Source organism: Apodemus sylvaticus, chromosome 19 (assembly GCF_947179515.1).
Source record: "Apodemus sylvaticus chromosome 19, mApoSyl1.1, whole genome shotgun sequence".
Classification (NCBI taxonomy): Eukaryota; Metazoa; Chordata; class Mammalia; order Rodentia; family Muridae; genus Apodemus; species Apodemus sylvaticus.
Genome location: NC_067490.1, coordinates 34,194,967 through 34,222,614, shown reverse-complemented (window position 1 = coordinate 34,222,614; position 27,648 = coordinate 34,194,967). Strand labels below are relative to the sequence as shown.

At 39.0% G+C, this 27,648-nt stretch overlaps 2 protein-coding genes across 4 annotated transcripts in view; one reads left to right on the top strand and one right to left on the bottom strand.

Annotated features, from left to right (window-relative positions):
* Nucleotides 1-27,648, bottom strand: part of Cep85l (centrosomal protein 85 like) — a 172,993-nt gene that overhangs the window by 56,133 nt on the left and 89,212 nt on the right. The gene's annotated exons all lie outside the window — the stretch shown is intronic.
* On the top strand, nt 19,997-26,823 carry Pln (phospholamban). The gene is made up of 2 exons (XM_052163577.1): nt 19,997-20,083; nt 25,094-26,823. The coding sequence occupies exon 2, from the start codon at nt 25,202-25,204 to the stop codon at nt 25,358-25,360; it is 159 nt and encodes a 52-aa protein (XP_052019537.1). The 5' UTR covers nt 19,997-20,083; nt 25,094-25,201; the 3' UTR covers nt 25,361-26,823.

Sequence of the window (27,648 nt, the reverse complement as noted above, 5' to 3'; positions counted from 1 at the left end):
GATTCATTCTCTTTCTCTCTCTCTCTCTCTCTCTCTCTCTCTCTCTCTCTCTCTCTCTCTCTCTCTTTCTCTTTTTCCCTTGTCATTGGGAATGACAAATTCCATTCTCCTAATTGAATAAGGGCAGGCTCATATCTACAACAATACTAAACATGCTACAGAGATGAAACCCAGATGGTATGAAATGTTGCCAAACATGATCTTAATAAAGGTTTACTCAAGTGCATCTTAAAATAGCCCAGCACCCTCAGCGCTCCTAGTACTCCTGGCAAACAGTGCTGAACCTCGATAGGGCAGAGCTACTGCCCTCACTAGAACAGCAGCTCTGCAGTCCTCAGGGTCCTTATCTCTCTCCTCCACGTGCCTCTGTCCCTGAGCTCATGCTTCACTCACAGCACATCAAACAACACAGCAAACCTTCCTGTTTCCTAGAATAGTCTATCAAAAGTTGTACTTTATAAGTGCAGCTTGGCAAAAGAATGATACCTCAGCCAAAAGAAACTCACAAAGCTTAATAATTGAAATGAAAGTACATTACAAACAGTACCAAATTTAATACATTTTTACTTACAAAAAGAAAAGGATATTAGAATTGTGGATTTCATAGAAACTGAACTTGCCTATATTATCTATGTAGTACATGCCACACATTTTTTACCAAAATAAAGGCACAAGCACAATTTTGGTAGTGTCATTGGTCATCTCCTCTCAGAGTGACCCCAAGCCCTCAGATCTGTGTATTACATAAGGAACAGTTTGTCTGGTGGAAATGTTCTTTTAAGTATTTTTTTTTCAAAAGTCAGGAGATAATTTGTCTGGTTGGTGTTCTGAAATGAGGCCTCATGCATTCTGGGGTGGCCTGAAACTTATCTTATATAGCCTAGGATGGCCTTAACTCTCTGATCTCCCTCTTTTGCCTGCCAAGTGCCAGATATCCTGGCACACAAGCACAGCGGGCTCTGGAGCTGTTACTTCAACTTATTTTTCCTAACTGAAGTAAAAAAGCAAACGTGTTGAAGTACACAAAGAGGAGGGAAACCAGTAAGGAAAATATGAACATATACACACTTAGCTTTAAAATGTGTACATGAGAATAGAACCTGAGAAGTTTTTATCCTTACCATAGCAAAATACAAATTACCTTCAATTTTGTTTTAGAGGAAGAAACATCACTTTCTGTCAAAACTCAATCTCGGTTACATCTGTATTTATGATCATAATGTATCATGTATTTTTGAAATGCTAACAAAGAAGAGACTGATCCATCTGAACCTTGGCACCACTGTAGTCACAGCACACACGGCATGGTCTGTCTTTGAGCAGTAAGGGCTGAGGAGATGGCTGACTGAGTAAGGCACCTGCCATGCATCATGAGGCTCTGAATTCAGACTGTTAGCATGCACCTGAAGGCCAGGCACAGTGCTGGAGAAAGGACTCAGTGGTGAGGAACACTTGTTCTTCCAGGGACCTCAAGCTCACATCACAGCACTCACGTGTGGCTCACAGACATCCGTCGCTCCATGTGGATCCAACACCTTCTGGTGGTTTCCTCAGACTCTGTACTCCTATACTCATGTGCACATACCCTCACACAGACATGTCTGTCTGTCTGTCTCTCTCTCTTTGTCTCTCTCTCTCTCTCTCTCTGTCTGTCTCTATCTGTCTCTGTCTCTGTCTCTCCCTCTCTCTCTCTCTCTCTCTCTCTCTCTCTAATGACAGGCATGGTGGTACATGCCTATAATCCAGGACTAGGGAGATGGAGACAGGAGGCTCTCTGGAGAGTTTGCTGGACAGCCAGTTTAGCTGGATCTGTGAGCTCCAGATTCAGTGAAGACACTGTCTAAAATTTAAAGTAAGGTAGAAAGTGAATGAGAAAGGCACCCCATGCCAAGTCCTGACCTCCACATGCCACACATATGTACCTACATGTACAGATGCATACATACATTCTTAAAATGAAAAGGCACTTTCTTTAAAAGATTAAGTAAACAAAGATTTACATCTTCAAATAAAGTTAGTCATGAATTTTCCCCCAAAACTTTTATTGCTCTTTCAAGATTTATTAAAAAGACCAGGCAGTAGTGGTGCACGCCTTTAATCCCAACACTTGGGAGGCAAAGGCACATGGATTTCTGAGTTCGAGGCCAGCCTGGTCTACAGAGTAAGTTCCAGGACAGCCAGGGCTACACAGTGAAAGCCTGTCTCGAAAAACAAAACAAAACAAAAAACCAAAACAAACAAAAAAAGATTTATTAAAAGAAATTTAATTAATTAATTTACTTTCATCAATATATTAGGTAGCTACTACTTAATCAAATTGGACAAAAGTCACTGAGGGCATAGTAATAAATCACAATATAGTTAAATTATAAGATGGAAATAGATGCAAACTGTGACACCACACCGCCGTAAAATCAGCACACTAGAGATAAAGGTTGGGAGCAGCAGGGGTCCTCTGTGACACCACAAATTTGAGGCTAGTCTTTGATACATGACATTCCCACCCTTCCCCCATCACCCCATCACTCAAAAGGCAGGAGTACAGAAGTCAACAAAATAAAAAATATGGGTCTATTTTACAGGCTGTTTAACAGGAGCAACAACATACCAGGCAATGCATACAGCTTCTATTAAATCTGAGCTATAACAGAAATAGCAACATATTTTCTATTAAAACTCAGATTACCAAAATCTTATATTTTTAATGTTTTTTTTTTTTCAAGACAGGATTTCTCTGTATAGCTCTGGCTGTCCTGGAACTCACTCTGTAGACTGCACTCAGAAATCTGCCTGCCTCTGCCTCCCAAATGTAAATGGGATTAAAGGCATATGCCACCACTGCCTGGCTACCAAAATCTTTTCATCAAGTTTCCACCATCTATTTAAGAGACAAAAGAAAAAACTTAAATAACAAAAATGTTCTGTAACAAAAACAATGCCTGCATTAAACTATATCAAAAATATATTAAATAGAACTATTTATGGAGGTTATATTAAAAGAGCATCTTTTATGCTTATCTATGCTTAATCTATGATTATCTAACTTTCATTAGTGTTCACATATTGGTTGCTTTATATTATTGCAATTGGAGATATTTAATGTTTCTTCTGAATATTGAAAGTGCCATTTAAAAATTATTCCAAGCCAGACTTGGTGGCCTATACCTAGAATCCCGCCAACAGAGAGGCTGACAGAGGAGGAGGAGTCTGAAATGAGCCTGGTCTATATACTGAAGCCATATTGCAGTCTACTGCTTACCTTTTTCTCAAACATAGAAATATCTCCAAAGCTACTAGACTAACTTTGAATATTAAGCTAGATTTTAAATAGAAGTCAAACTCATTTAAAACCTGATTATCAACATATAAACTAACATTTATAAAATACAAAGTCAAGAGCTGTATTGATCTATTTATTTATATTTAGTTTATGGTTTCTGAGGGGAAAGTAGAGTTCTTAATATTAAGTGTGTAATATTTAATGATTCAATTCATTACATTTAATGTTTACAAATGTTTCCATACTAAAAAGTCACTGAAATTTATGTGTTCAATATATAATCACATAAAATATCCAAACATGCTAAGAAAAAAACCTCTTCATACTAAGAAAAGTTCAGAGTTTTTTATTGTTTTTAAGGAATATGAAGGCAGAGATATTTCTTACTCTATTTTATATGTAGTACAGTGCCTTGGTCTAGTAACCAGGATGTTGATCATAAAAATAAGTTATAAACCAACTTTTGTGAAATTTGCATGTTTAATTTAAAATCAATTTTAAATATAATTATATTTTCAAGCCGTTTAGTGTAATCAGAGCATCTGATCGTTATTTATGAAAACACTAGAGTACAGGAAGATTTATTCCCCAAACCCCATAAACGTAAAGAGTTGAGAAAGAAGGAAGATAAGAATGGTAATTGACAAGAATATTAAGAGGCACCGAGTGGCACAAACACAGCACAAAGAAACACGTCAGCATGACACCTGTGGACAACCGTCCAGACCGCACTCCCACACCAGACCCCACTGCAGAGACCAGACAGGGGCAAGAGGAAGGAAATCACCTGCGGACAACCATTCAGACCGCACTCCCACACCAGACCAAGAGGAAGGAAATCCCATGAAACAGAACAAAGGAAAGAAGAGCAGTCTTTCAAAATTGCTTCAAAATTCTGTCGACCAGGCTACTACTCTTGTACATTGAAATCACAGTTGGGTGACTTTCAGCATATTCTTACAAATGTTGAGTTCATTGTGCTAACCCTTGCTCTCACTCTATGTATATGATATGCTTGCTGATCTTGTTAAAGAAAATCTTGCTGCTTCTTTTAGTCACCATTCACTAGAAACCTTAGATCATCATGTATAAATCTGTGTCCACATAACCTTAGCAGGGTTATGAACCTTTTTTAAAACCCGAATTTTAATAATTTGTAAGAAGCATACGAATTATTAGATTGTCTTTTGTTTTGCCTCTTTTTTGTTTGGAACTATTGGATATCTGCTATACTATTTGCCATCAATAAGTAAGCTCTTAATAGATAAATTGTAGGAAAAGAGTAAGCATGAAAGTCCAGAGACTTTAAATAATGTGTTTCCTTTCTCCTTAGTAGTCCCAAGAACCCGAGATTTTAAATGTATTCCATCTCTACTCTGTTCTCATTTTGACATATGAGCAATGTCTACATAAAGCTGTCGATACATTGAGTTCAGTTATCTTAATTGGTTTGAACACTGTGGGTGTTTCATGCATCAGGCAGCAATCCCTCTGCAAAAATAGAAATGTCCCCGTGCTAAGTAGAGGTGGGCTTAATGGGCAGAAAGAAGCTAAAGGAAATAGCAAAGGATCAGAAAAGCAAATCGATCCTTTTAGTTAATCTTCAGGACTGAAAATGGAGAAGGCTTCCTTACCTTTGATTTCTGTCCCAGTTTGTAATTGACTATGAGGTTTCTAGTAGAGTGATTCTGTTGGCACTGGTATTGTCCTCTCCTGCAGTTCTATGAACCACAAGTGACACTATTCCTTTCCTCAAATGATGCCTAAGTCCAAACTTTCTCATTCTCCTGAGTGTCAATTTACTCTGGTACAGTTAACTTCCACATATTAAATATTTTACTGACATATTATACTAATGGACATGTTCCTCAAAAACACATAGTGGACTATAGTGTTTCCACCACTTAGGATTCATTTAATAAATTTTACAAATTTATTAAATTTGTAAATTTAATTTGGGTACTGGAAACCTAGCTATCTATGTAGTGCTAGTGAAATCATGGTTATTAGAAGAGCATCTGCAACTACCAACTTACTAAACCAGTATTATCCCAAACAACAATCTATAAGCATCTGCCCTTATACACAAAGGTAAGTATACTCTTCACTCTCAGCAGTGAATATCACTGCAACAGATGGAGACCACTACAGAAAGTCACAACCAATCAAAATACAGAGTCATGGTGCCTAGTCCCAATAGATACATCTACAAAACATTCCCATGCCTAAGGGCCAATGAATATTCCAGAAGAAAGGGCAGAAAGACTGTAAAGTCAAAGAAGCTCACAGAGTTTGTATGAGATTGTGTCTCTATGAGGCAGTGGTGGCACACACCTTTAATCACAGCACAAGGGAGGCAGAGACTGGTAGATCTCTGTGAGTTCAAAGAGAGTCTGGTCTACAGAGCAAGTTCCAGAACAGCCAAGGCTACACAAAGAAACCCTGCCTTGAAAACAACAAACTGGACAGGGAGAAACCCACAAGCCTCAACCCTATATAAAGAACTACAGGCGACTGCGGAAAGCTGCGAATAGGAGAGGTGGCCCTCCCCAGAGAAGAGCGCCCCAAAGAGCAGTGCAGTGCCAAACTGCCTGACCTGAAAACATATATACCAGGAACATTACATGAACTCAGTATTAGGAATATACATACATACATACATACATACATGCAATATCAATTGCAAAAAAAAAAGAGACCACAATTTGGAGGAGAACAGGAGGCAGTAAATGGGAGGGTTTGAGACAAGAAATACTGTAAATAAAATACAAACTCAAAAGTTAACAAAATATATGTACAAATTGGTACACAACTATAAAAACCCTCTTCATAAACTGTCTATCCTGTCTTAATGTCAATATACTCCTTATGTAATATTTAATAAGAAAATAAATAATCTGCCTAGAATTGATGGATAGTTGAGAAAAATTAAATGTCTGGGCCTTTAGGTATCTAGCAAACTGACTCTACAGGTGAGCATACAGCTCTCACCAAACCTTAAGGCTCTACTCTAACGAGCTGTTCGCACTGAAGAACTCCTATTCTGTCTTCTCTATTATCAGAAAAACTTCCTGTTCTCCAGGCTCATACTTAAAATATTGCCTAAATGTTTTCTCGGTCTTTTCTTCTTTAATCGTCTTAGTGTTCAATACTGAGGCAGTAATTCTCAAACTTTTAATAAAAAAGGATCCTCAGGAGTCAAATAACCCCAAGGGGTATGTAACCTACAGAACACACCCACAACGTGGAGATACTTGTTAAATAGTTAAACTGCTTAAATTTAATCACCACTTGTTACTCTAATTTCTTGTCAAAATATTTCCAGAAAAACTGATTTTCCTTTCCCTCTACTATTGTACTTTAAACACTCAGTGTTATACACATACACACACACACACACACACACACCATACTCAATGTTAAGAACTACATAAATAAATGATAATGTACTTTACAAGAAAATAGGTTTAAAAAATCAATCTCAAAAGTATGCACAGTGGCATCAAGATACTTCAGAGATAAAGAAGTTTGCCAGCAAGCCTGAGGAGCTGAGTTCAGCTCCCAGAAGCCATATGCCATATGATCTACACACATACAAGACTGTGCTATTTGTGTGGATAAACACACAAAATAAATAAATATCTGTAAAGTATACCTAAGGGACAGCACAAAGAAATAAATTCAATAAACCTCAAGTAAGCATTTCTCTGAGTAAGGAGTTAGGGAAACAGCACAATTGGAATGCTACATAAAGGTTACTGTTAACATTAGTGCTCTGGGGGTTTTGTGGGAAAGGGCCTATCTTTTTTTTTTTAATTTTTTTTTATTCGATATATTCTTTATTTACATTTCAAATGATTTCCCCTTCTCTAGCCCCCCACTCCCCGAAAGTCCCGTAAGCCCCCTTCTTTCCCCCTGTCCTCCCACCCACCCCTTCCCACTTCCCCGTTCTGGGTTTGCCCAATACTGCTTCACTGAGTCTTTCCGGAACAAGGGGCCACTCCTCCTTTCTTCTTGTACCTCATTTGATGTGTGGATTATGTTTTGGGTATTCCAGTTTTCTAGGTTAATATCCACTTATTAGTGAGTACATACCATGATTCACCTATCTGTAACTTTTTGCAACAGTTTCCTTTAGTAGGCCAGGCTGGCCTCTAACTCAAGATCCTCTTCCTTCAGCCTTCTAAGCGCTGGACTTACAGACAGGTAGATACCATGCTTCTGTTCAAGTAAAATGTATATTCAAATAAAAGCTAAATTTAAACACTGTATAAATAAAACTATATGTATGTGTGAGAGTCAATGTTAAGAGTAATGTACAAAGATATAGTGCAAATCCACTGAAGAAAAAAAATAAAACTCTTAATTTAAAAATAAAAGTCAGGATTTATTTTTAATATGGTCTTTCTTGCCTTTTTAAATAATAACATATATTTTTTGATTATTCTACTATCCTATTTGTCTTAATCATTTATACTTTTCCCTAAATTCTCATTAAAAGAGGGTTTCCCTAATATTTCTACAAAGTAACTCAAAATCATTTGACAATCTTTCCCAATGTGTTTAATTCTTCATTCAATAAGAATGTAAAAACCACTGCGGGCCAGTTATACACCAGATGGTTGTTCTATAAAGAATAAACAAGGGCGGCGGCGGCGGCGGCGGTAGCAGTGGCTGCTCCAGCTGAAGGGCCATCAGCGGTGGAACCAAGGCGACACAGGGTCCAGTTAGGCCCTGCGCCCACGACCACTGACCTTCGCTGACCAGCCGGGCGGCAAGCAACTGCGGTTCTGCGGAGCCTTTCGCTGCACGGAAGCCACTTCAGAACTCGGCTGCCCGCCAGTCAGGAGAGACTCACCGCCATCTTGATCCCGGGCTCCAGAGATCTGTCAGACCGAGGTACACAAACATAATCCTAGGCCCAACACCGCAGGGGTCGGAGCCAGACGGGCGTTGGCCTGCACCCAGGCCCTGGGCTGTTCGAGTGGCCATCGGGGCGCCAACCCAGCCAGGAGTTTTTTTTTTTTTTTTTTTTTTTTGCCCCGGCCGGTGCACGCACCGCCATTTTGCCTACAGGAGCCAGAGTGCTCGGGAGGGCAGAGACTGCTAACAAGCGTAGCCTGAGGCTAACAAAACGGGGGTCTAGGCCCCAAAAGGCACAGGACTGACCCCAAGAACTGGGCGGCTTGGTGGGCCATCTGTGTGTCAACCAGCCCAGGAGGTTATTAGCACAACAGACTCTCCCGGTGCTTTCGCGGAGCGCGGACGCGCACGCCCGCCATCCGGGTCACCTGGCGGACCCAAATAACAGACATAGCCCTAGGGGAACTTTGCTCGGACCTTGGCCTCCCAGGCGTTTGCCTGGACTCAGGGCCCAGGCGACAAGGCTAACCTAGTGTGCGCCAGCCCGGTTGGGGAAATCGGCTGCCCAGCGGAGTGAGCGGAGCACAGGGGAGGTCACAGCAACATTCACCTTCGGAGCTCCCTGGGGGTGCACACGGGTTCCACCTGGTCCACAGACACAATCTGGGGCAAGGCCTCAGGCAGAAGCCCCCAGCCCAACTCTCTCCGCTTCAGATCAGCCTGGGTGGCCGCCACATCTCCAGGTCCCTCAAGAGGCTAGTGGGGGCTTCCGGGCGGCCAGCTGGGAGAAGTCGGTGTGCTCCAATAAATCCTGCGGGCCCCAGCGGGAGCCTTCAGGTGCCTGCTTCGGGATCTGAACAGCCTGGACAACAGCACCCTGTCTATAGGCAGTGCAGAGTGTAAGCTGTGCACCAGAGGCCAACGGGGAAGGGGCAGCTTGCACTGGTGAGTCCAGCACTGACAAGACCAAGTAACACCAGTGAGAGCTAGATGGCAAAAGGCAAACGCAGAAACGTCACTAACAGAAATCAAGGCAATATGGCAACATCTGAACCAAATTCTCCTCTACCAGCAAGTCCTGGATACCCCATCACACCAGTAAAACAAGATTTGGATTTAAAATCACTGGTCATGATGCTGGTACAGGAACACATGAAGGCCATTGAGGAGAAAATGGATCAAAAGTTAGAAGCCCTTGCAAGGGAAACACAAAAATCATTGAAAGAAATCCAGGAGAATACAAAAGCCAACAAGGAGGAAATGCAAAAAACACTTAAAGAAATACAGGAGAACTTTGCTCAACAGGCTGAGGTCATGAAAGACGAAACACAAAAATCTCTTAAAGAAATACAGGAGAACTTTGGTCAACAGGCTGAGCTCATGAAAGAGGAAACACAAAAATCTCTTAAAGAATTACAGGAAAACACAAACATGCAAGGGAAGGAGCTAAGCAAAACCATCCAGGATCTAAAATCAGAAGTAGAAACAACTAAGAAAACTCAAAGGGAGACAACTTTGGAGATAGAAAGCCTTGGGAAGAAATCAGGGGACAGAGATGCAAATATCAACAACAGAATACAAGAGATAGAAGAAAGAATCTCAGATGCTGAAGATTCCATAGAAACCATGGACTCAACAGTTAAAGAAAATGCAAAGTGCAAAAAGCTTGTAACCCAAAATATCCAGGAAATCCAGGACACAATGAGAAGACCAAACCTAAGGATTATAGGCATAGATGAGAGTGAAGATTTACAACTTAAAGGGCCAGCAAATATCTTCAATAAAATTATGGAAGAAAACTTCCCTAACCTAAAGAGAGAGATGCCCATGAATATACAAGAAGCCTACAGAACTCCAAACAGACTGGACCAGAACAGAAATACTTCCCGTCACATAATAATCAAAACACCAAATGTTCTAAACAAAGAAAGAATACTAAAGGCAGTAAGAGAAAAAGGCCAAGTAACATATAAAGGAAGACCTATCAGAATCACAGCAGACTTTTCACCTGAGACTATGAAGGCTAGAAGGTCCTGGGCAGATCTCATGCAGACTCTAAGAGAACACAAATGCCAACCAAAACTACTATATCCAGCAAAACTCTCAATCACCATAGATGGAGAAACTAAGATATTTCACGACAAAACCAAGTTCACCCAATATCTATCCACAAACCCAGCCCTAAAAAGGATAATAGGAGGACAACACCAATACAAGGAGGGAAACTCCACCCTGAAAAAAGCAAGATAGTAACCTTTCATCAAACCCAAAAGAAGTTAAGCAATCAAAATTAAAAAATAACGTCAAAAATGATAGGAAGTAACAATCACTATTCCTTAATATCTCTTAACATCAATGGACTCAATGCCCCAATAAAAAGACACAGACTAACTGACTGGATACGTAAACAGGACCCTACATTTTGCTGCTTACAGGAAACACACCTCAGGGTCAAAGACAAACACTACCTTAGAGTAAAAGGCTGGAAGACAATTTTACAAGCAAATGGTCTCAGGAAACAAGCTGGAGTAGCCATTTTAATATCAGATAAAATTGACTTTCAACCCAAAGTCATCAAAAGAGACTCTGAGGGACACTTCTTGCTGGTCAAAGGAAAAATACAACAAGAAGAACTCTCAATCCTGAACATCTATGCTCCAAATGCAAGGGCACCCTCTTTCATAAAAGAAACTCTATTAAAACTCAAAGCACACATTACACCTAACACAATAATTGTGGGTGACTTCAACACTGCACTTTCCTCAATGGACCGATCAGGAAAACAGAAACTAAACAAGGACACAATGAAACTAATTGAAGCTTTGGACCAATTAGACTTAACTGATATATATAGAACATTCTATCCTAAAACAAAAGAATATACCTTTTTTTCAGCACCTCATGGTACCTTCTCCAAAATCGACCATATAATTGGTCACAAGACAGACCTCAACAAATATAAAAAGATAGAACTAATCCCATGCCTCCTATCTGATCACTATGGAATAAAAGTGGTCTTCAATAGCAACAGAAACAACAGAAAACCCACATACACGTGGAAATTGAACAATATTCTACTCAATGACACCTTGGTCAAGGAAGAAATAAAGAAAGAAATTAAAGACTTTTTGGAACACAATGAAAATGAAAACACAACATACCCAAATCTATGGGACACAATGAAAGCAGTGCTAAGAGGAAAACTCATAGCCCTGAGTGCCTCCAAAAAGAAAATGGAGAGAGCATACATTACCAACTTAATGACACACCTGAAAGCCCTAGAACAAAAAGAAGCTATTTCACCCAGGAGGAGTAGAAGGCAGGAAATCATCAAACTCAGGGCCGAAATCAATCAAGTAGAAACAAAGAGAACCATACAAAAAATCAACAAAACTAGGAGCTGGTTCTTTGAGAAAATCAACAAGATAGATAAACCCTTAGCCAGACTGACCAAAGGGCACAGAGAAAGTATCCAAATTAACAAACTTAGAAATGAAAAGGGAGACATAACAACGGAAACTGAGGAAATCCAAAAAATCATCAGATCCTACTACAAGAGCCTGTACTCAACACAACTGGAGAATCTGGAGGAAATGGACAATTTCCTTGACAGATACCAAATACCAAAATTAAATCAGGACCAACTAGACCATCTAAACAGTCCCATAAAGCCTAAAGAAATAGAAGGAGTCATAGAAAGTCTTCCAACCAAAAAAAGCACAGGACCAGATGGTTTCAGTGCAGAATTCTACCAGACCTTCAAAGAAGAGTTAACACCAATACTCTTCAAACTATTCCACAAAATAGAAACAGAAGGAACACTACCCAATTCCTTCTACGAAGCCACAATTACGCTGATACCAAAGCCACACAAAGATCCAACAAAGAAAGAGAACTTCAGACCAATTTCCCTTATGAACATCGATGCAAAAATACTCAACAAAATTCTTGCCAACCGAATCCAAGAACACATCAAAACGATCATCCACCATGATCAAGTAGGCTTTATCCCGGGAATGCAGGGTTGGTTCAATATACGGAAATCCATCAATACAATCCACTACATAAACAAACTCAAAGAACAAAACCACATGGTCATTTCATTGGATGCTGAAAAAGCATTTGACAAAATTCAGCATCCTTTCATGCTTAAAGTCTTGGAGAGAACAGGAATTCAAGGCCCATACCTAAACATAGTAAAAGCAATATACAGCAAACCGGTAGCCAGCATCAAACTAAACGGAGAGAAACTTGAAGCAATCCCACTGAAATCAGGGACCAGACAAGGCTGCCCCCTTTCTCCTTATCTTTTCAATATTGTACTTGAGGTACTAGCTCGGGCAATTCGACAACATAAGGAGGTCAAAGGGATACAAATTGGAAAGGAGGAAGTCAAACTATCATTATTTGCAGACGACATGATCGTCTACCTAAGTGACCCAAAGAACTCCACTAGAGAGCTCCTACAGCTGATAAACAACTTCAGCAAAGTGGCAGGTTACAAAATCAACTCAAGCAAATCAGTGGCATTCCTATACTCAAAGGATAAACAGGCTGAGAAAGAAATTAGGGAAATGACCCCCTTCACAATAGCCACAAACAGTATAAAGTATCTTGGGGTGACTCTTACCAAACATGTGAAAGATCTGTATGGCAAGAACTTCAAGACTCTGAAGAAGGAAATGGAAGAAGACCTCAAAAAATGGGAAAACCTCCCATGCTCATGGATCGGTAGAATCAATATAGTTAAAATGGCCATTTTGCCTAAAGCACTATACAGATTCAATGCAATACCCATCAAAATCCCAACTCAATTCTTCACAGAGTTAGAAAGAGCAATTATCAAATTCATCTGGAACAACAAAAAACCCAGGATAGCTAAAACTATTCTCAGCAACAAAAGAAAATCTGGGGGAATCAGTATCCCTGACCTCAAGCAATACTACAGAGCAATAGTGTTAAAAACTGCATGGTATTGGTACAGTGACCGGCAGGAGGATCAATGGAACAGGATTGAAGATCCAGAAATGAACCCACACACCTATGGCCACTTGATCCTCGACAAAGAGGCTGAAAACATCCAATGGAAAAAAGATAGCCTTTTCAACAAATGGTGCTGGTTCAACTGGAGGTCAGCATGCAGAAGAATGCGAATTGATCCATCCTTGTCTCCTTGTACTAAGCTCAAATCCAAATGGATCAAGGACCTCCACATAAAGCCAGACACTCTGAAGCTAATAGAAAAGAAACTGGGGAAGACCCTTGAGGACATCGGTACAGGGAGAAAGTTTCTGAACAGAACACCAATAGCGTATGCTCTAAGAGCAAGAATTGACAAATGGGACCTCATAAGGTTACAGAGTTTCTGTAAGGCAAAGGACACCATCAAGAGGACAGATCGGCAACCAACAAATTGGGAAAAGATCTTCACCAATCCTACATCAGATAGAGGGCTAATATCCAATATATATAAAGAACTCAAGAAGTTAGACTCCAGAAAACCGAACAACCCTATTAAAAAATGGGGTACAGAGTTAAACAAAGAATTCTCACCTGAAGAACTTCGGATGGCGGAGAAGCATCTTAAAAAATGCTCCACTTCATTAGTCATTAGGGAAATGCAAATCAAAACAACCCTAAGATTTCATCTTACACCAGTCAGAATGGCTAAGATTAAAAATTCAGGAGACAGCAGGTGTTGGAGAGGGTGCGGAGAAAGAGGAACACTCCTCCACTGCTGGTGGGGTTGCAAATTGGTACAACCACTCTGGAAAGCAGTCTGGCGGTTCCTCCGAAAACTGGGCACCTCACTTCCAGAAGATCCTGCTATACCACTCCTGGGCATATACCCAGAGGATTCCCCACCATGTAATAAGGATACATGCTCTACTATGTTCATAGCAGCCCTATTTATAATTGCCAGATGCTGGAAAGAACCCAGGTATCCCTCAACAGAAGAGTGGATACAAAAAATGTGGTATATCTACACAATGGAGTACTATTCAGCCATTAGAAACAATGAATTCATGAAATTCTTAGGCAAATGGATGGAGCTAGAGAACATCATACTAAGTGAGGTAACCCAGACTCAAAAGGTGAATCATGGTATGCACTCACTAATAAGTGGTTATTAACCTAGAAAACTGGAATACCCAAAACATAATCCACACATCAAATGAGATACAAGAAGAAAGCAGGAGTGGTCCCTGGTTCTGGAAAGACTCAGTGAAACAGTATTTGGCAAAACCAGAACGGGGAACTGGGAAGGGGTGGGAGGGAGGACAGGGGAAGAGAAGGGGGCTTACGGGACTTTCGGGGAGTGGGGGGGGCTAGAAAAGGGGAAATCATTTGAAATGTAAATAAATTATATCAAATAAAAAAAAAAAAAAAAAAAAAAAAAAAAAAAAAAAAAAAAAAGAATAAACAAGAGCTGCATACACCTGGGATCCTAGAACTAGGGAGGCTGGGGAAGAGAACTGAGGCTAGCCTGGACACATAAAAGGACCTTATTCCTAAAACAAGTAAAGAAAAAAGAATAAGTGGCAAATACAATGAGTTCATGGACTGGCTCTCAAAGAGCTTGCAGTTCGTAGAGCAAATAAACTAAGAGACAGACAGGAATGGGGTAAAAATGTAACTGGTTTAGTAAAGGGCAGGGAGAGCTTCCAGACAGATATCGAGGAAGCACTCTGATTCTGATGGGACATTGCTATGAAAAGTACCCTGGGCTTAAAATAGAACAGTAACCTGTCCGCAGGGTCACGGAGAGCTGCACAGTCAGAGCACAAGACACAGAGGAATGTGATAACAGGCAGGAGACAAAGGTCATAAGGTCAAAAGGACCACGCTTAAATGATTAATAATTTCAACCTGCTGAAAAACTCAAAAGGGTTGTCTCAGCCACAGAAGCACCCCATCGCAAGAATTAGACAGTTCTGTGACCCACAGATCCTTTTGATAAAGTACTGAATCCTAATAATTTGTTCCCAGAATGTTTTTACGTGCATAAAACAAAATATAAGGAATTCTAAATAATTCTATAGATAGTCCACACTTCAGTAGTCAGCGTAGCATATAGTTAGTGTAGAATGGATTCCTTTTGATAGGGTTTGGGGCACACTACCCCAAAGCACAGCGCCTGGCATGCGAGAAGAGGCACCAGCAGGACAGCCACATTCACCTTCCTCTTGCCTCAACCCTGAATCAAAACAAGCAACCTGGGAAAGTCACCCTGATGCTTCCCCACCCGTACCCCACTCACAGACCTCACTGGAGGTGTTCTTCTAAGGAGACCAATATTACACTCTCACGGATGCCTAGAAATATTGTATTTGCCACTACTTTAAAATGCCAGAAACAGATCTGCCTATAGAAATTACAAAATGTGTCTGGCATGGCAGTGCATACCTGTGGGATCAAGAGACCCAGGGAGAATGTAAACAGATTGGCCCTGCTAATCCCTCACATGGATTATTACAAGGTCACACTCCTGTTATCCAATCATACGTCTCCATTACTACCTACTCTTTCTATTGAACTAACATTAACACACACACACACACACAAGCTAATCTGTTTCTTTGGGTCATTTATGTAAAACTTAAATGTGCATGTATGGTTCTCTCTCGTTAACCTGTCTTTTGTCTCCACAGCCTCCTCATTCATGAGCCTAGAGATGAGAGGAAAAGAAGCCTGTACTCTTACACTTCCAAAGAACACTTCTGAAAGAGGAAAGGAGCAGCTTCACTGGGAAGAAACCTGAAAAGGCCTACGCTGGTGCCAGATGACCAAGGTTGGACAGCAATCATTATGTCGGCGTAACTGACCCTTGATAGAGAACACAATGAAGCACTTTTACCCTCTGACCTTCCTACCCAAAACACAGAAAAAACCAGCTTAACCGAGAGAAACATCAGACAATCAGGATTTAGGGAGATGCTACAAAATATCTACCAGGGACATTTAAACAGGAAGTTTGGGGATACTGTTAGAACCAAGTATGCAGAAAAGAGACATGATTACTAAATGTCCCTTTTTAAAGATGGAGAGAAAGATTAGGGGAAAATGAGAAATCCAAATCAAGCAATGGCATTACTTAAAACACCTGGCAGCATCTGGACAACTGTTGAGACAGACGATACTAATGGAGAATGCCGACATGAGAAGCTGGATGGTGAGTATATACAAACACTGAACTCTCTCTGCCACACCTCTAAAGGGAAAACTATTCATTTAAAAGGTAAAATGTGTGGGATTAGAAAAAAATCAAGTTAGAATCAAATAACTTTTCTTTAAAATTAACACAGTGGCATAGTAATATATGTGCTTTGTTGGTGCATTACATTTTTTAAATTATATTTTTTAGAATTTTGTGGCAGTTTTATGTAGCCCAGGCTGGCCTTGGGCTTGCTGCATAGCTAAGGACCACCTTGAAACTCCTTCTCCTCCTCCTGCTACCTCAGAAGATCTAGGAAACAGGTATGCACACCTCGACTGATACATTAAGTAATATTAGCAGGTCTAATTATGGCAATTTCAAAACAGTGATAAATGCAGTATTTCATAAAGTCTCAAGTTTGATATCTTTGGGGGTTAGTTCCAGATCCTAATTTGAATACCAAACTCTGCAAATGCTCAAATCCCTTATAAAAATGGCACACTATTTGCACAAAACATAAACACATCCTCCTATATACTGTAAATCACTTCTACATGACATATATTGATTATAATAGAAATTGTATGTAAGTAGATATCAAACTATTATTTACGAAACAATAAGAGAGTGGATCTGTATACATTCAGAAAGCAACTTGTCTGAATTACTTTCTCTTTGATGTTGGTTGGATCCATGGAGAATCCACAAATTCTGACACTAAACTTTATAAAATTATCTGCAGTTTCTACAGCAAGAGCCAAATGCACTGCTAACACTTTAGTACCTTATGGTCTACAGTCAAAAATGAATAAACAGGGCTTTCCTCGCATTGGTTCCTCCCACTGTTGGGAGTTTTTCTCACTTTCCCTTAATAATTCTGCCTGCTCTGCAGAAAACAAAACTGAATAAACAAACATTTCACTGAAAGCTTAGTAAAAATAGCAAGTAATTGTTTCCACAGCATGTTCAAGGGCCTGAGCCGTGGCTATCCTTGGCCATGTCCCCAGTTCACGTTCTGAAGGCAAAGGGCATCGAGCACTAATATGAAATGGATAACCTGTCAGTCTGGGACCATCGCTGTGTGTACTTCTTGCTGCTAACCTCCAGCTGCAATACCATTCAACACATTTCTTTGTGTCATGTGCCCAAAGTGGACTCTACTGATAAGCGATTCCAAATGAAGAATGACAAATACTTGTACAAGTTTTCCAAGACTCAAGTGGAACAGCTTTTCAGCAACACTCAATAACTGACCAATGTTTCTACTAAACAATCTGTGTTTGCAGAACCTTGGTAAAACAGAACTAATTCCTAAAACTTCATAGAAGTCATCCTTGCCAGCACAGCTAACTTCCAGAAAGGGCAAACCTAAAGGATCCTGATTCTCACACACATCGGCAGAACGTTAAAGTTAGAGTCCACTTTTCAATCAGCACTCCATACTCCCTCCTGAGGGTGTGTATTTATGCCATATGGATTTTTAAAATAAACTTGCAAACATGTAAAATAAGTAAGATATGTTAGTCTTCAGTAATTCCTTACCTTCTCCAACCAAGAATTATCAATTCTGTCTTTGCTAAGCTTCATTCTCAAATAAATGCATGTATTTGACAGACAAAGCAGACTCTGGAAAAATAGTTACAGCCCCGAATAATTAACAATCTTCAAAACTCATGTGTTATTATCTGCAGTTGTATGACAGCAAAGTCCAACTGTTGGCTTTGCCCTCGAATATGCCAACTGTCCCAGGAATTATAAGTTAAACTCGCTTCATCCCAGATCTCCTCTGCTCTTTCCCACCTGTTACCTTTGATAAGCTACTATGAGCCACCGCACTTTCTAAGGCTTCATATTACGAGCAATTATTTGCAAATAATGTGATTCATATAAAGACAGAAAGAAAACTGTTGTAAGGCACAGAGGAAAGTACCAACACTGATGCTTTTGGCTCTACACAGTGACAGGGAATTCTTGCAACAACATAGTCTGCACTTTACTTTTACAAGGTAAATAATATTTATAGACTTTCTTTGATAAAATATTTTTCAGTTGGTTTTAGCTAACATTTTAAGCAGCAAGAGATCTGCTCAAGAGAAGTGTTTCATCTTGCTTTGCAAGAAGGCAAGATCATATCCATTTAAGGACACATGAGCAGTCGCGGTCACACATTTCTCTTACCCATAGGAAAGAGAGGGAGGCTGTTTACTCTGCTATACACACTTTAAAATTACACATAGGTTCCCTAAAACTAAACAGTGAAACTGAAAACTCAGAATCCACTCGTGTGCTGATTTACATGCATGTAAGATAAGAACAGTGAAGCGTGGTCGGACACAGCAGGACTTCTCAGGCCTGCAGCACCACTCAGGTCTACTCAAAGCCTGCCTTGGTGGCACTCGACTTTCTAAAATTTTTCTCACATTTCAGAGAAAGAAAGAAAGAAAGAGAGAGAGAGAGAGAGAGAGAGAGAGAGAGAGAGAGAGAGAAGGAAGGAAGGAAGGAAGGAAGGAAGGAAGGAAAGAAAGAAAGAAAGAAAGAAAGAAAGAAAGAAAGAAAGAAAGAAAGAAAGAAAGAAAGAAAGAAAGAAAAGAAGAGAAAGAAAGAAAAGAAGAGAAAGAAAGAAAAGAGAAAGGCAGAAAGAAAGAAAGAAAGAAAGAAAGAAAGAAAGAAAGAAAGAAAGAAAGAAAGAAAGAAAGAAAGAAAGGAAAAGAAAAGAGAAAGAAAGAAAAGAGAAAGGCAGAAAGAAAGAAAGAAAGAAAGAAAGAAAGAAAGAAAGAAAGAAAGAAAGAAAGAAAGAAAGAAAGAAAGAAAGAAAGAAAGAAAGAAAGAAAGACAGGCTACATTAGGTCAAAACCCTTCAGAAACACTCAACACTTAAACTGCACTTGGACCCTGGCCTCCAACACCTCACTGCGATACAGCTGACAGGAACCTGCAGCTCTCTTTTTCCAGAAAAGCTACTCTGGACACTATATCAACTTACTAAAAATCTACTTGGTTTTTGTGATAATGCAATGTAGCTATAAAAAAACTTCAGTCCTTACATTTATAAAATGCATCTTTCTGGGGATAATACATACCTATTGAAATATGGAATCATTCATAAGACCATTGGTTAAAACCTTAACTGAAGAAAATATGTTAAATGTTTTTGCTCCTCTAACTATAAATTTCTTTTTCTTTTACAAAACTCAAAGTATTAACCTAGTTTTCTCATACACATTCTCTTACCTAGACAAATATGAAGCACAAATTTAAATAAGCCAGGGAAAGGCATCAACCATCACCTGAGAATGTTTGCTGCCAGGGCAGCTCCACGAACCCTACCTTGTGGAGCCTACACTGTCCCTCCCAAGCTGCCTGCATTCCCTCACAACTATTGTAGCTCTCCTACTCCAGCAGCAGTGTGCAGTTATCTCCAAGTCTGACGATGGACAACCCTTTAGGGAAAGCTACCTACTACAAAGCTGTGTCTTCAAACCTTATTCTCAGTTATCTACTATACACATTTTTAAATTAAACACTGAAAGTGAAGCACAAGGTGTTAATGACATTTCCAAACCTAAAGAAAGATGTTCTAAGGTTTGCTTGTGATAAGAACAGGGCTAACCAATCACATGTTAGAATTCCTACGTGATGTCATAAGACCTCCCTAGGATACTTTTCCTCCTCCACCTACTGCAACGGTTCCCATAAACCAGAGAACAGAAACTGCCCAGCTAAGCTCCCATAAGACTTCATACAACTTAATACTCTGCATTGTGAGGGTCGCAGAAGCCAAGGTAAGACATGATGATATTGACTTTGGACATTCTTATTTTCTGATATTCAATCTTACTAAACTCTTAAAAGAATTCTAACTCCCAAATTCTAATTCAGAACTACATAACAAAAGAACCTGCTATGACAAAATGCCTAATTTCTAAGTAAATTCTTACCCATTAACTGACAGTGAAAATTAAAAAACTTTAAAAGAGATTCTGTTCATCTTTAAATTTTGGTTACTAGTTATTTTGGTTTTTCACATATGAACTCCCAATTTAAACCCCTCATTATATTAGCATATACGATGGTAGAGGTAAATTAATTTTCATACAAAAGCAATGGTCTCCTTTGCTAAGTGTCACTTGTTGACACCGTGCAGGACTGGGCCACCTATTTACAGCCGGGGCACAGCTTGTTTTCAGGTTTTATAACTGTGGGGCGCACACACTGTGAGTGCACTTGATTGATATCATTGTAGTTCTTAAGGCGATACAATAAAAGAAATTTTATAAACAGATAATAGAAACTACTTTTCAAATGCTCTTGAAGACTATTACTCTCTAAAATTCCAGTCAACTTTTAATAAAGAGAATAGCTTGTTTTCATTTGATGCTATAAAGAACAAGTTAGATATTTTTAAAACAAACACAAGCCTTTTTTAAGTGACAGAAAAATAATTCAATATTTTTAAAAATAAAAAGGGCATTTTTGGCATACAAACATTTATAAAGAAATTTGATAAGTATATACTCCTCTAACAACAGAATACATTTATCAAGTTTTTATTCTCCAGTGTTCTTAAGTTTCCTGCCATGAATTTAGAAGTAAAACAAAATATCCCAGAATGGATATGCAACAAAAACTTTATTATTGCCATTTGTTACAAATCTCAATCTACTAAATGTTTTCTCACTCTTAAATCTATTAGATCACATAGAAAATAAACAGATTTTTATTTTACTATTTATAATTCCTACCATACTTAAAGGCTAAATAAAACTTACCTCTATAATCTCAATTCCTGTCATTCTAACTCTACTGCTTATGACAAACATGGCTGTCTCCTACGCAGCATTTTTGTCCTGTAAAAACATTTCTAGTATGTGCTCGAACTCCAAAGAAATATAACTGGTCTCTCAATAATTTTGTAACCCTAAAAATTATATTCCCTTTGATATTATACAAATGACACTTGGTGCCAAGTTTATTTAGCATATTTCTACATTTTTTTTTTTACCTTTTTACCTATCTACTGTGTGTGAGAGAGAGGTGGGGAAGAGAGAGGGAGAGCCAGTGCATGTGTGTGAAGGTCAGAGGAGTTTGGAGGAGTCAGTTTTCCTCCCACTATGCAGGTTTCAGAAATCAAGTTTGGGTCATCAGGCTTGGCAGCAAGTCCCAAGTGCCTCACCCAGTGAGCCATCTCCCTGGCCCCTGCATTTGTACCTTAATGCCTAGCAAAGAACATTCTCAAACGTCAATAGTGTGTGCAAAGGTTTTTCAGTGGAATAAGAGTTAAGTAATGAGATTTTTTTTCCACCAGAACTTCCTTATATCACAATGTTACAAAAAAGTAAACAACTTCTAGAAAAAAATATAAATTCTGCTATTATCAGTTTAAAAGGATGGCAGAATAGGTACCTGTAGTTAAAATTTTCAATATAAAGCACAGTGCCAGATATGTTTGAACCATGTGTTTCTATATATAATCCAAAATCTCTTTATGGTGAGATTGAAGTATTTTGTTTATAAAGGTACATGCTTTAAAACCAAACAAAAAAATAGAAATAAAATCAATGTAGAAATGTAAAAGATACACAAATTATGAGATATAATACTTTTAACATGGGAAAAGAAATGAGATGATTTGTTTTACTAAAAGGAGTTGCATCAACGTCATTTCCTAAAGAAAATCAAAATTATTTTAACAATATTTTAGTAGGCATAAAGGAAAATTGTTGCACTTGGGATAATGTTTCTTAATTTCACCAATTTATTAAAACATAATATTTGCATTCGCTGTATAATTTAAATTATATATTAAAAAGTTAAGTGAGAATGATTAAAGTATAGATCACCTCTATAAATTAGATAGCATAAGCTTTTTCTTTTTCTGAAGAACAATTTCCTAAGTACTCTTACACACAAAAACTCCCTGTTAACTCTTTGTGTGCTTGGAACTGCATCTCTATATCGTAATTTGGACAACAGATTTTAAAACAAGTGAACGTCACAGAGCTCCATGCACACAGGAGACCTTGCGGGAGGCCATTTGCATATCTGATGCCATTCAGTGATTAGCATGGTTAAGATGCATCATCACCCTGACAAAGGACAGGAGAGCAAGGGCTAAATGCTGTGAATGGACATTTTCAAGGAAAAATGGGGATGCAAACTACTGCTAACCTAAATGCATTCCTCTGTTTCATTTAAGATCCATCCAGTGTTGGATCTGCACTTTTCTGTATGATATGCCTAAACATCACCTTCAATCGAAGTCAGGCATAAAAGTTACTGATGCCTTTGGTTTTCAAGCAGTAAGTTCTAGTCAGCAAAGTTCAAAATAATCACACAGACATTAACATACCACAATCAATCAAATTAAAATATCCAATTATTTAGCTTGCTCCACTGATAAAAATATACCTCCAATCCATTTAAGCTTATCTAAAACTCAGATTAATTTTCCCCTAACTCTGAACAAAGGCTTCAATACTCTCTTCCATCCCTACATTCCATCAATTCCACTTCTTACCTGCTCACTCGAGCATTTTGCAAACTACCCAAGGTCACTGTTTGAACAAAAGAATCTTGCATTGTTATTTACACTGTGACAATATTTTTCATCTACTATAGGAATTCACACATTGAGTAGACCAACAAAAGTGAAAATTTAGATTTGGGAACGAAGAACAATCTTTCTGAATTACAGCAGCGTGGCTGATGCGCAGCAGTTTCTTTAGACATTCCGTTCCTCACCCAACACAATTCTGAAACATGCATTACCAAATAATGCATGACAAGACAGCCTGCATGTGTGCTCGGACCCTCAGAGGAGTTCACAGCCCACGGAGCACTGAGGACCTCTAGTGCTCTGAAGCTGTACTTGGTCGGCAGGCTCTCCGTGAGCTGAGTGCACCACTCCACCACACTAGCAGGGGGCCACTTTGCCAAGTGCCACTCAGTTTTCCTTAGAACTTCCCCAATACTGTCTCCCTATCGACTGTGTTAATTCAAAGAAATATATGTTTAATTTCACACGTAAAATAAATATACATCAATAAAAATAACCTACAGACAAAACAGCAATGCCATGAGCTAATTTCAGAGGGAAATTTTTAAACAGAAGTTTTTAATTGGCCCAATTTCATTCTGTTTACAGTTTTTATCACAACCAGGTAGAAGCAGGGTAGGAGGTTCTGAGGCTTCAGTCTGCACAGTGAAGCCGGGAACAAAGGAACTTGCCAGTTTACAAGGAACTTTATCACAGTGAGCTTTCTTAAGCAACAGGTTGATATAACATTTTTGAAGTAGGTTCACTGCAGACAAAATTCAGGACTCCTGCAGGGTTTGATACAGATGACTTCTACCCAACAGGTTCCTAACAAAGGAAATGACTTTGGGGGGAGGGTTTGTTTTGTTTTGTTTTGAGCTGGGGTCTCACTGTATAGTCCTGGTTGCCCTGGAACTTGCTATGTAGACCTGACCGGTTAACCTCACAGAGCTCAGCCTGAGTCTCTCCCTCTGGAGAGATAAGACCTGAGGCACCAGCCACCACACCTGGCAGGATGAAGGATTACTGTTCTCTTTAGTTTTCCTCTTTCCTCCTCCTACTTAAAAAAAAAAAAAAAAAGAAAGAAAGAAAGAACTTTGACCTTAATTTTCTAAATTTCAACTTTAACTTCTTTAAACAGAGAGAGAAGACAATACAAGGTCCCATTAGGAAAAGAAAGAACTGGTAATAGCGATCACCTCTTGCAAAAATGAGAACAGATCCCACACACCCAGGACACAACACTTGGGCACTCTTCTGTTTCTTACATAATAACTAAAAAACAGGACCTCATTTTTCCTACAACCAAACACACATTGTATTTTCAGCACTCTGGTACAAAAGTCAGAAAGATTAAACTTCAAATTAGTCTCTAAGTAAATAAGGCTCTCTGTCTCTAGTAAACACCCAATAAACATATACAGTCATCTTTTTAAACCTGTAGCTAATTTTCTGTTAGTAAGCTTTAGTTCGTTATATGTATTAACTATCGAAGCTTTGAACCTTGCATATTCATCCACAGTTTAGGAGCCTTTGAGAGAAGGCCAGACTCAAACCCACCCTGGTAAGCAAAATTAGCTGAAAACTGGAACTTTCTGACAGTTTAGAAAGACAGTCCTTACTGCGCCTTCTGAGCTTACAGTCTTTAGTACTCAACAACATCTTAAAGTGTTGTTAACATAGCATTCACCAAGAGGCTGTATCTGGGAGGAGTCAGGAGGATGTATATATGGTCAAATACACTGAATGATTCCACAAAACTATAAATCATAAAGGAGAATGGCAATTGGCTAAAATCTGTTTTTTAACTTTCCACTTAATTGTTTTATTCTGGACTAAAATTAAGATCCAAGATAGAAGTTACTGTATGCATCTTTTAATGAGATTAGTTCTGAAACATTTATAATAATAAACACTTATAATAATAAATGTTTAAATCAATTGTGTTTACAGAGAAGCAGAGTTTAAAAAACAAAACAAAACAAAAACAAAAACAAAAAAAAAACAAGTAACCAAGAAAATAGCCCCCAAGGAGCATTCCATAAACCAAGTAATAGCCGACAAAGCTATGGTTCCTCCCGCTTACCCAGGACGAGACACTAACACATGAGAGATGGAGGGACTCAGAGAGGCCTTGGGGGCTGCAGACAGTGGGTGTTCTATAAACTACAGCATTAAGGAACAAGAGCTGGGCATGGCGATGCGGACAGCGGGCTTGGGTGTGAACCTAATCCGTTTACTATGTTTCACATTCCAGGTCTCCTAAAGGAAGACAGCTCACATTTGGCTACCTGTTGTCAACTTTTTATCTTTCTCTTGACCACTTAAAAAAAGCTTGTCTTCCTACTTCTGCCTTCCTGGCACCATGGAAAAAGTCCAATACCTCACTCGCTCGGCTATCAGGAGAGCCTCGACTATTGAAATGCCTCAGCAAGCACGTCAGAATCTCCAGAACCTATTTATCAATTTCTGTCTCATCTTGATATGTCTGCTGTTGATCTGCATCATCGTGATGCTCCTGTGAGGAGCTACTGCCACCTCCAGACCCGCAACATGCCAGCTCGCTGGGAGTGGCCAGAGTGAGCACTCCATCGTGGGGCTGGGGCGCAAGGCTGCCACCTCCTGCTGAGAACAGCTTCCTGAAGGTCATGATTAAGAGTGAAACTAATTGTTAGCCAGTGTATTTATTCATCTGCTGGAGCTTGTAAACAAACTTTACAATGACTAAGTGTGCATAATGTAGCTCCCAATTTCCTCAACATGGCTCATAAATTTCTTTCCTAAATAGATTTCATTTCTGACAATGAAGTATGAGTTTTAATTTTGAAACACCACTACAAAAGAAGTTCACTTTTTATATCCAGCTCTAGAAAGGTCACTTTACAGCTCCAGTTTGGGGAATAAATGAAATTTATACTGCAATGCCACCACTTCTTTTTTATAGGGACTATGTATTCTTCAGGTCTCCACAAAGTAGAAAAATAATAATTTAAATGAAGTGTTCTTATTCAAAGTAGCTCACTGGGTTCTCACACAGAGACGATGATGACGATGATGATTCAGAAGTCTCGGTCATCACTGTCAGAACAAATACCTTGAAAAATGTTTGTGTCCTTTTTCTACACACTAACATTTTTAAGCTTACGGGAGTCAAAAAGGGAAATGTAAGAACATACTCTCATATAAATTCCTCACTGATTTCTCTCAAGGACTGTGGAATACAAGTACATTTACTTTAACCACAAATCTGCTTTCTGTAGGGTTTGATCAAGAAGCAAGAGCATCTTACTGTGTGGCTGTGATAATCACTAAAAAGCCAGACTCTCACCTGAAGTTTGATACTGGCATGTATCTCCTTGGTTTAATAGGGTTTCTCCAAATAGTTAAGAACAATAATGAACAAGTTATAATAAGATATAGCTCTTCCCCTGCATCCCAGAGAGGAAATGATCGCTTTCCTAACTTAAGAAATAAACTAGACATCTATTTCATAATTCTTACTCATCATGGTTTCAATTTCCCTTTCTAAGTTTCTAATGCCTCTCAATAACTACTAAAACAGGAGCAAAAATTAGAAAATATATTCACCAAAATTTAGATACTTGAATTGGATCAAGTACAAAACCGTTTACACCTATCTTTGCAAACCCACAATTTTAAGTCCAGTTCAAGATATGCTACCAACATAGCAACTATTAAGGAAGAAAGTTGTAATTAGATATATTTTCCATAACAATTACTACAAAGATATAAAGCATCAATATTCACTTTGGTCCCTAACAGAGCATGCTGATTCAAACTGTTTGAATCCCTGGTAGAAAGGGAGATGTTTGGGTTCAGAAATTATCTAAAGAGTAACCACAAAAGGAGTCCATTGTTAATAGAGGGTCTCTTCATAAAGGCTGGCGGTGCCCATCATAGAAACTATAAAATACGGATGACATCATCAGTGGTTTTTATTGTTCCATTTCTGATGCTGTGACCCTTTCATATAGTTCCTCATGTTATGGTGACACCCAACAATAAAATTATTTTTGTTGCTATTTCATAACTGTAATTTTGCCTCCACTCTGAATTGTAAATAATTTTGGAGACAGAGGTTTGCGCGAGGGGCTGCAAGGCACAGGTTGAGAGCCGCTGGTAAACGGCCTGAGCATCTATGCAAACGTCCCTAAGTTCTGCAGCTGGCATGGGCCAGAACAATGGAACCATGACGCTGCTCACTGCCACAGCAGCCTCAAGGCTCTGACCGTCAGCTCTGAAGCCCTTCTCATTGAACAGAGTGCTGCCTTTTACATTTTTAGTAGTTTATCTGTAGTTTATCTGTAACTGTTTGTCTGTAAAATGCAATCAGAACGACCTATATTCAAATGGATTTTTGATTTTGATGAAATTAGTATACAATTATATGCTATTGCCTATAAAATGTTCTCATTACAAAGTTTTGTGTTATAAAGGGCATAGTGGGGGAACTATCCCCAAATAAAGTAAAAATCAAGATTTCCTGAGACAAACACAAGAAGGTAGGCCTACATATAACAATATTCCTTAGTTTCCAATGATTTTGAGTCTTCTGGCAAAGCAAGAATACAATAAGAAGGTATTATACATTAATACCAGGTTTTTAATGTCTTAAGAGTACATGATAAATTATATAGACATAGAAATAGAGATATGGACAAATCAATTAATAATGCATGTATCGCCTAGCAGATGCTGTAAGCTACCCCGTGTCACACACTGACTGCATGTGTCACAGTCACCCCCTAGCAGATGCTGTAAGCTACCCAGTGTCACAAGCTGACTGCGTGT

Coding starts and splice junctions, on each gene's coding strand:
- Pln (XM_052163577.1), top strand. CDS start 25,202: ATGGAAAAAGTCCAATACCTCACTCGCTCGGCTATCAGGAGAGCCTCG.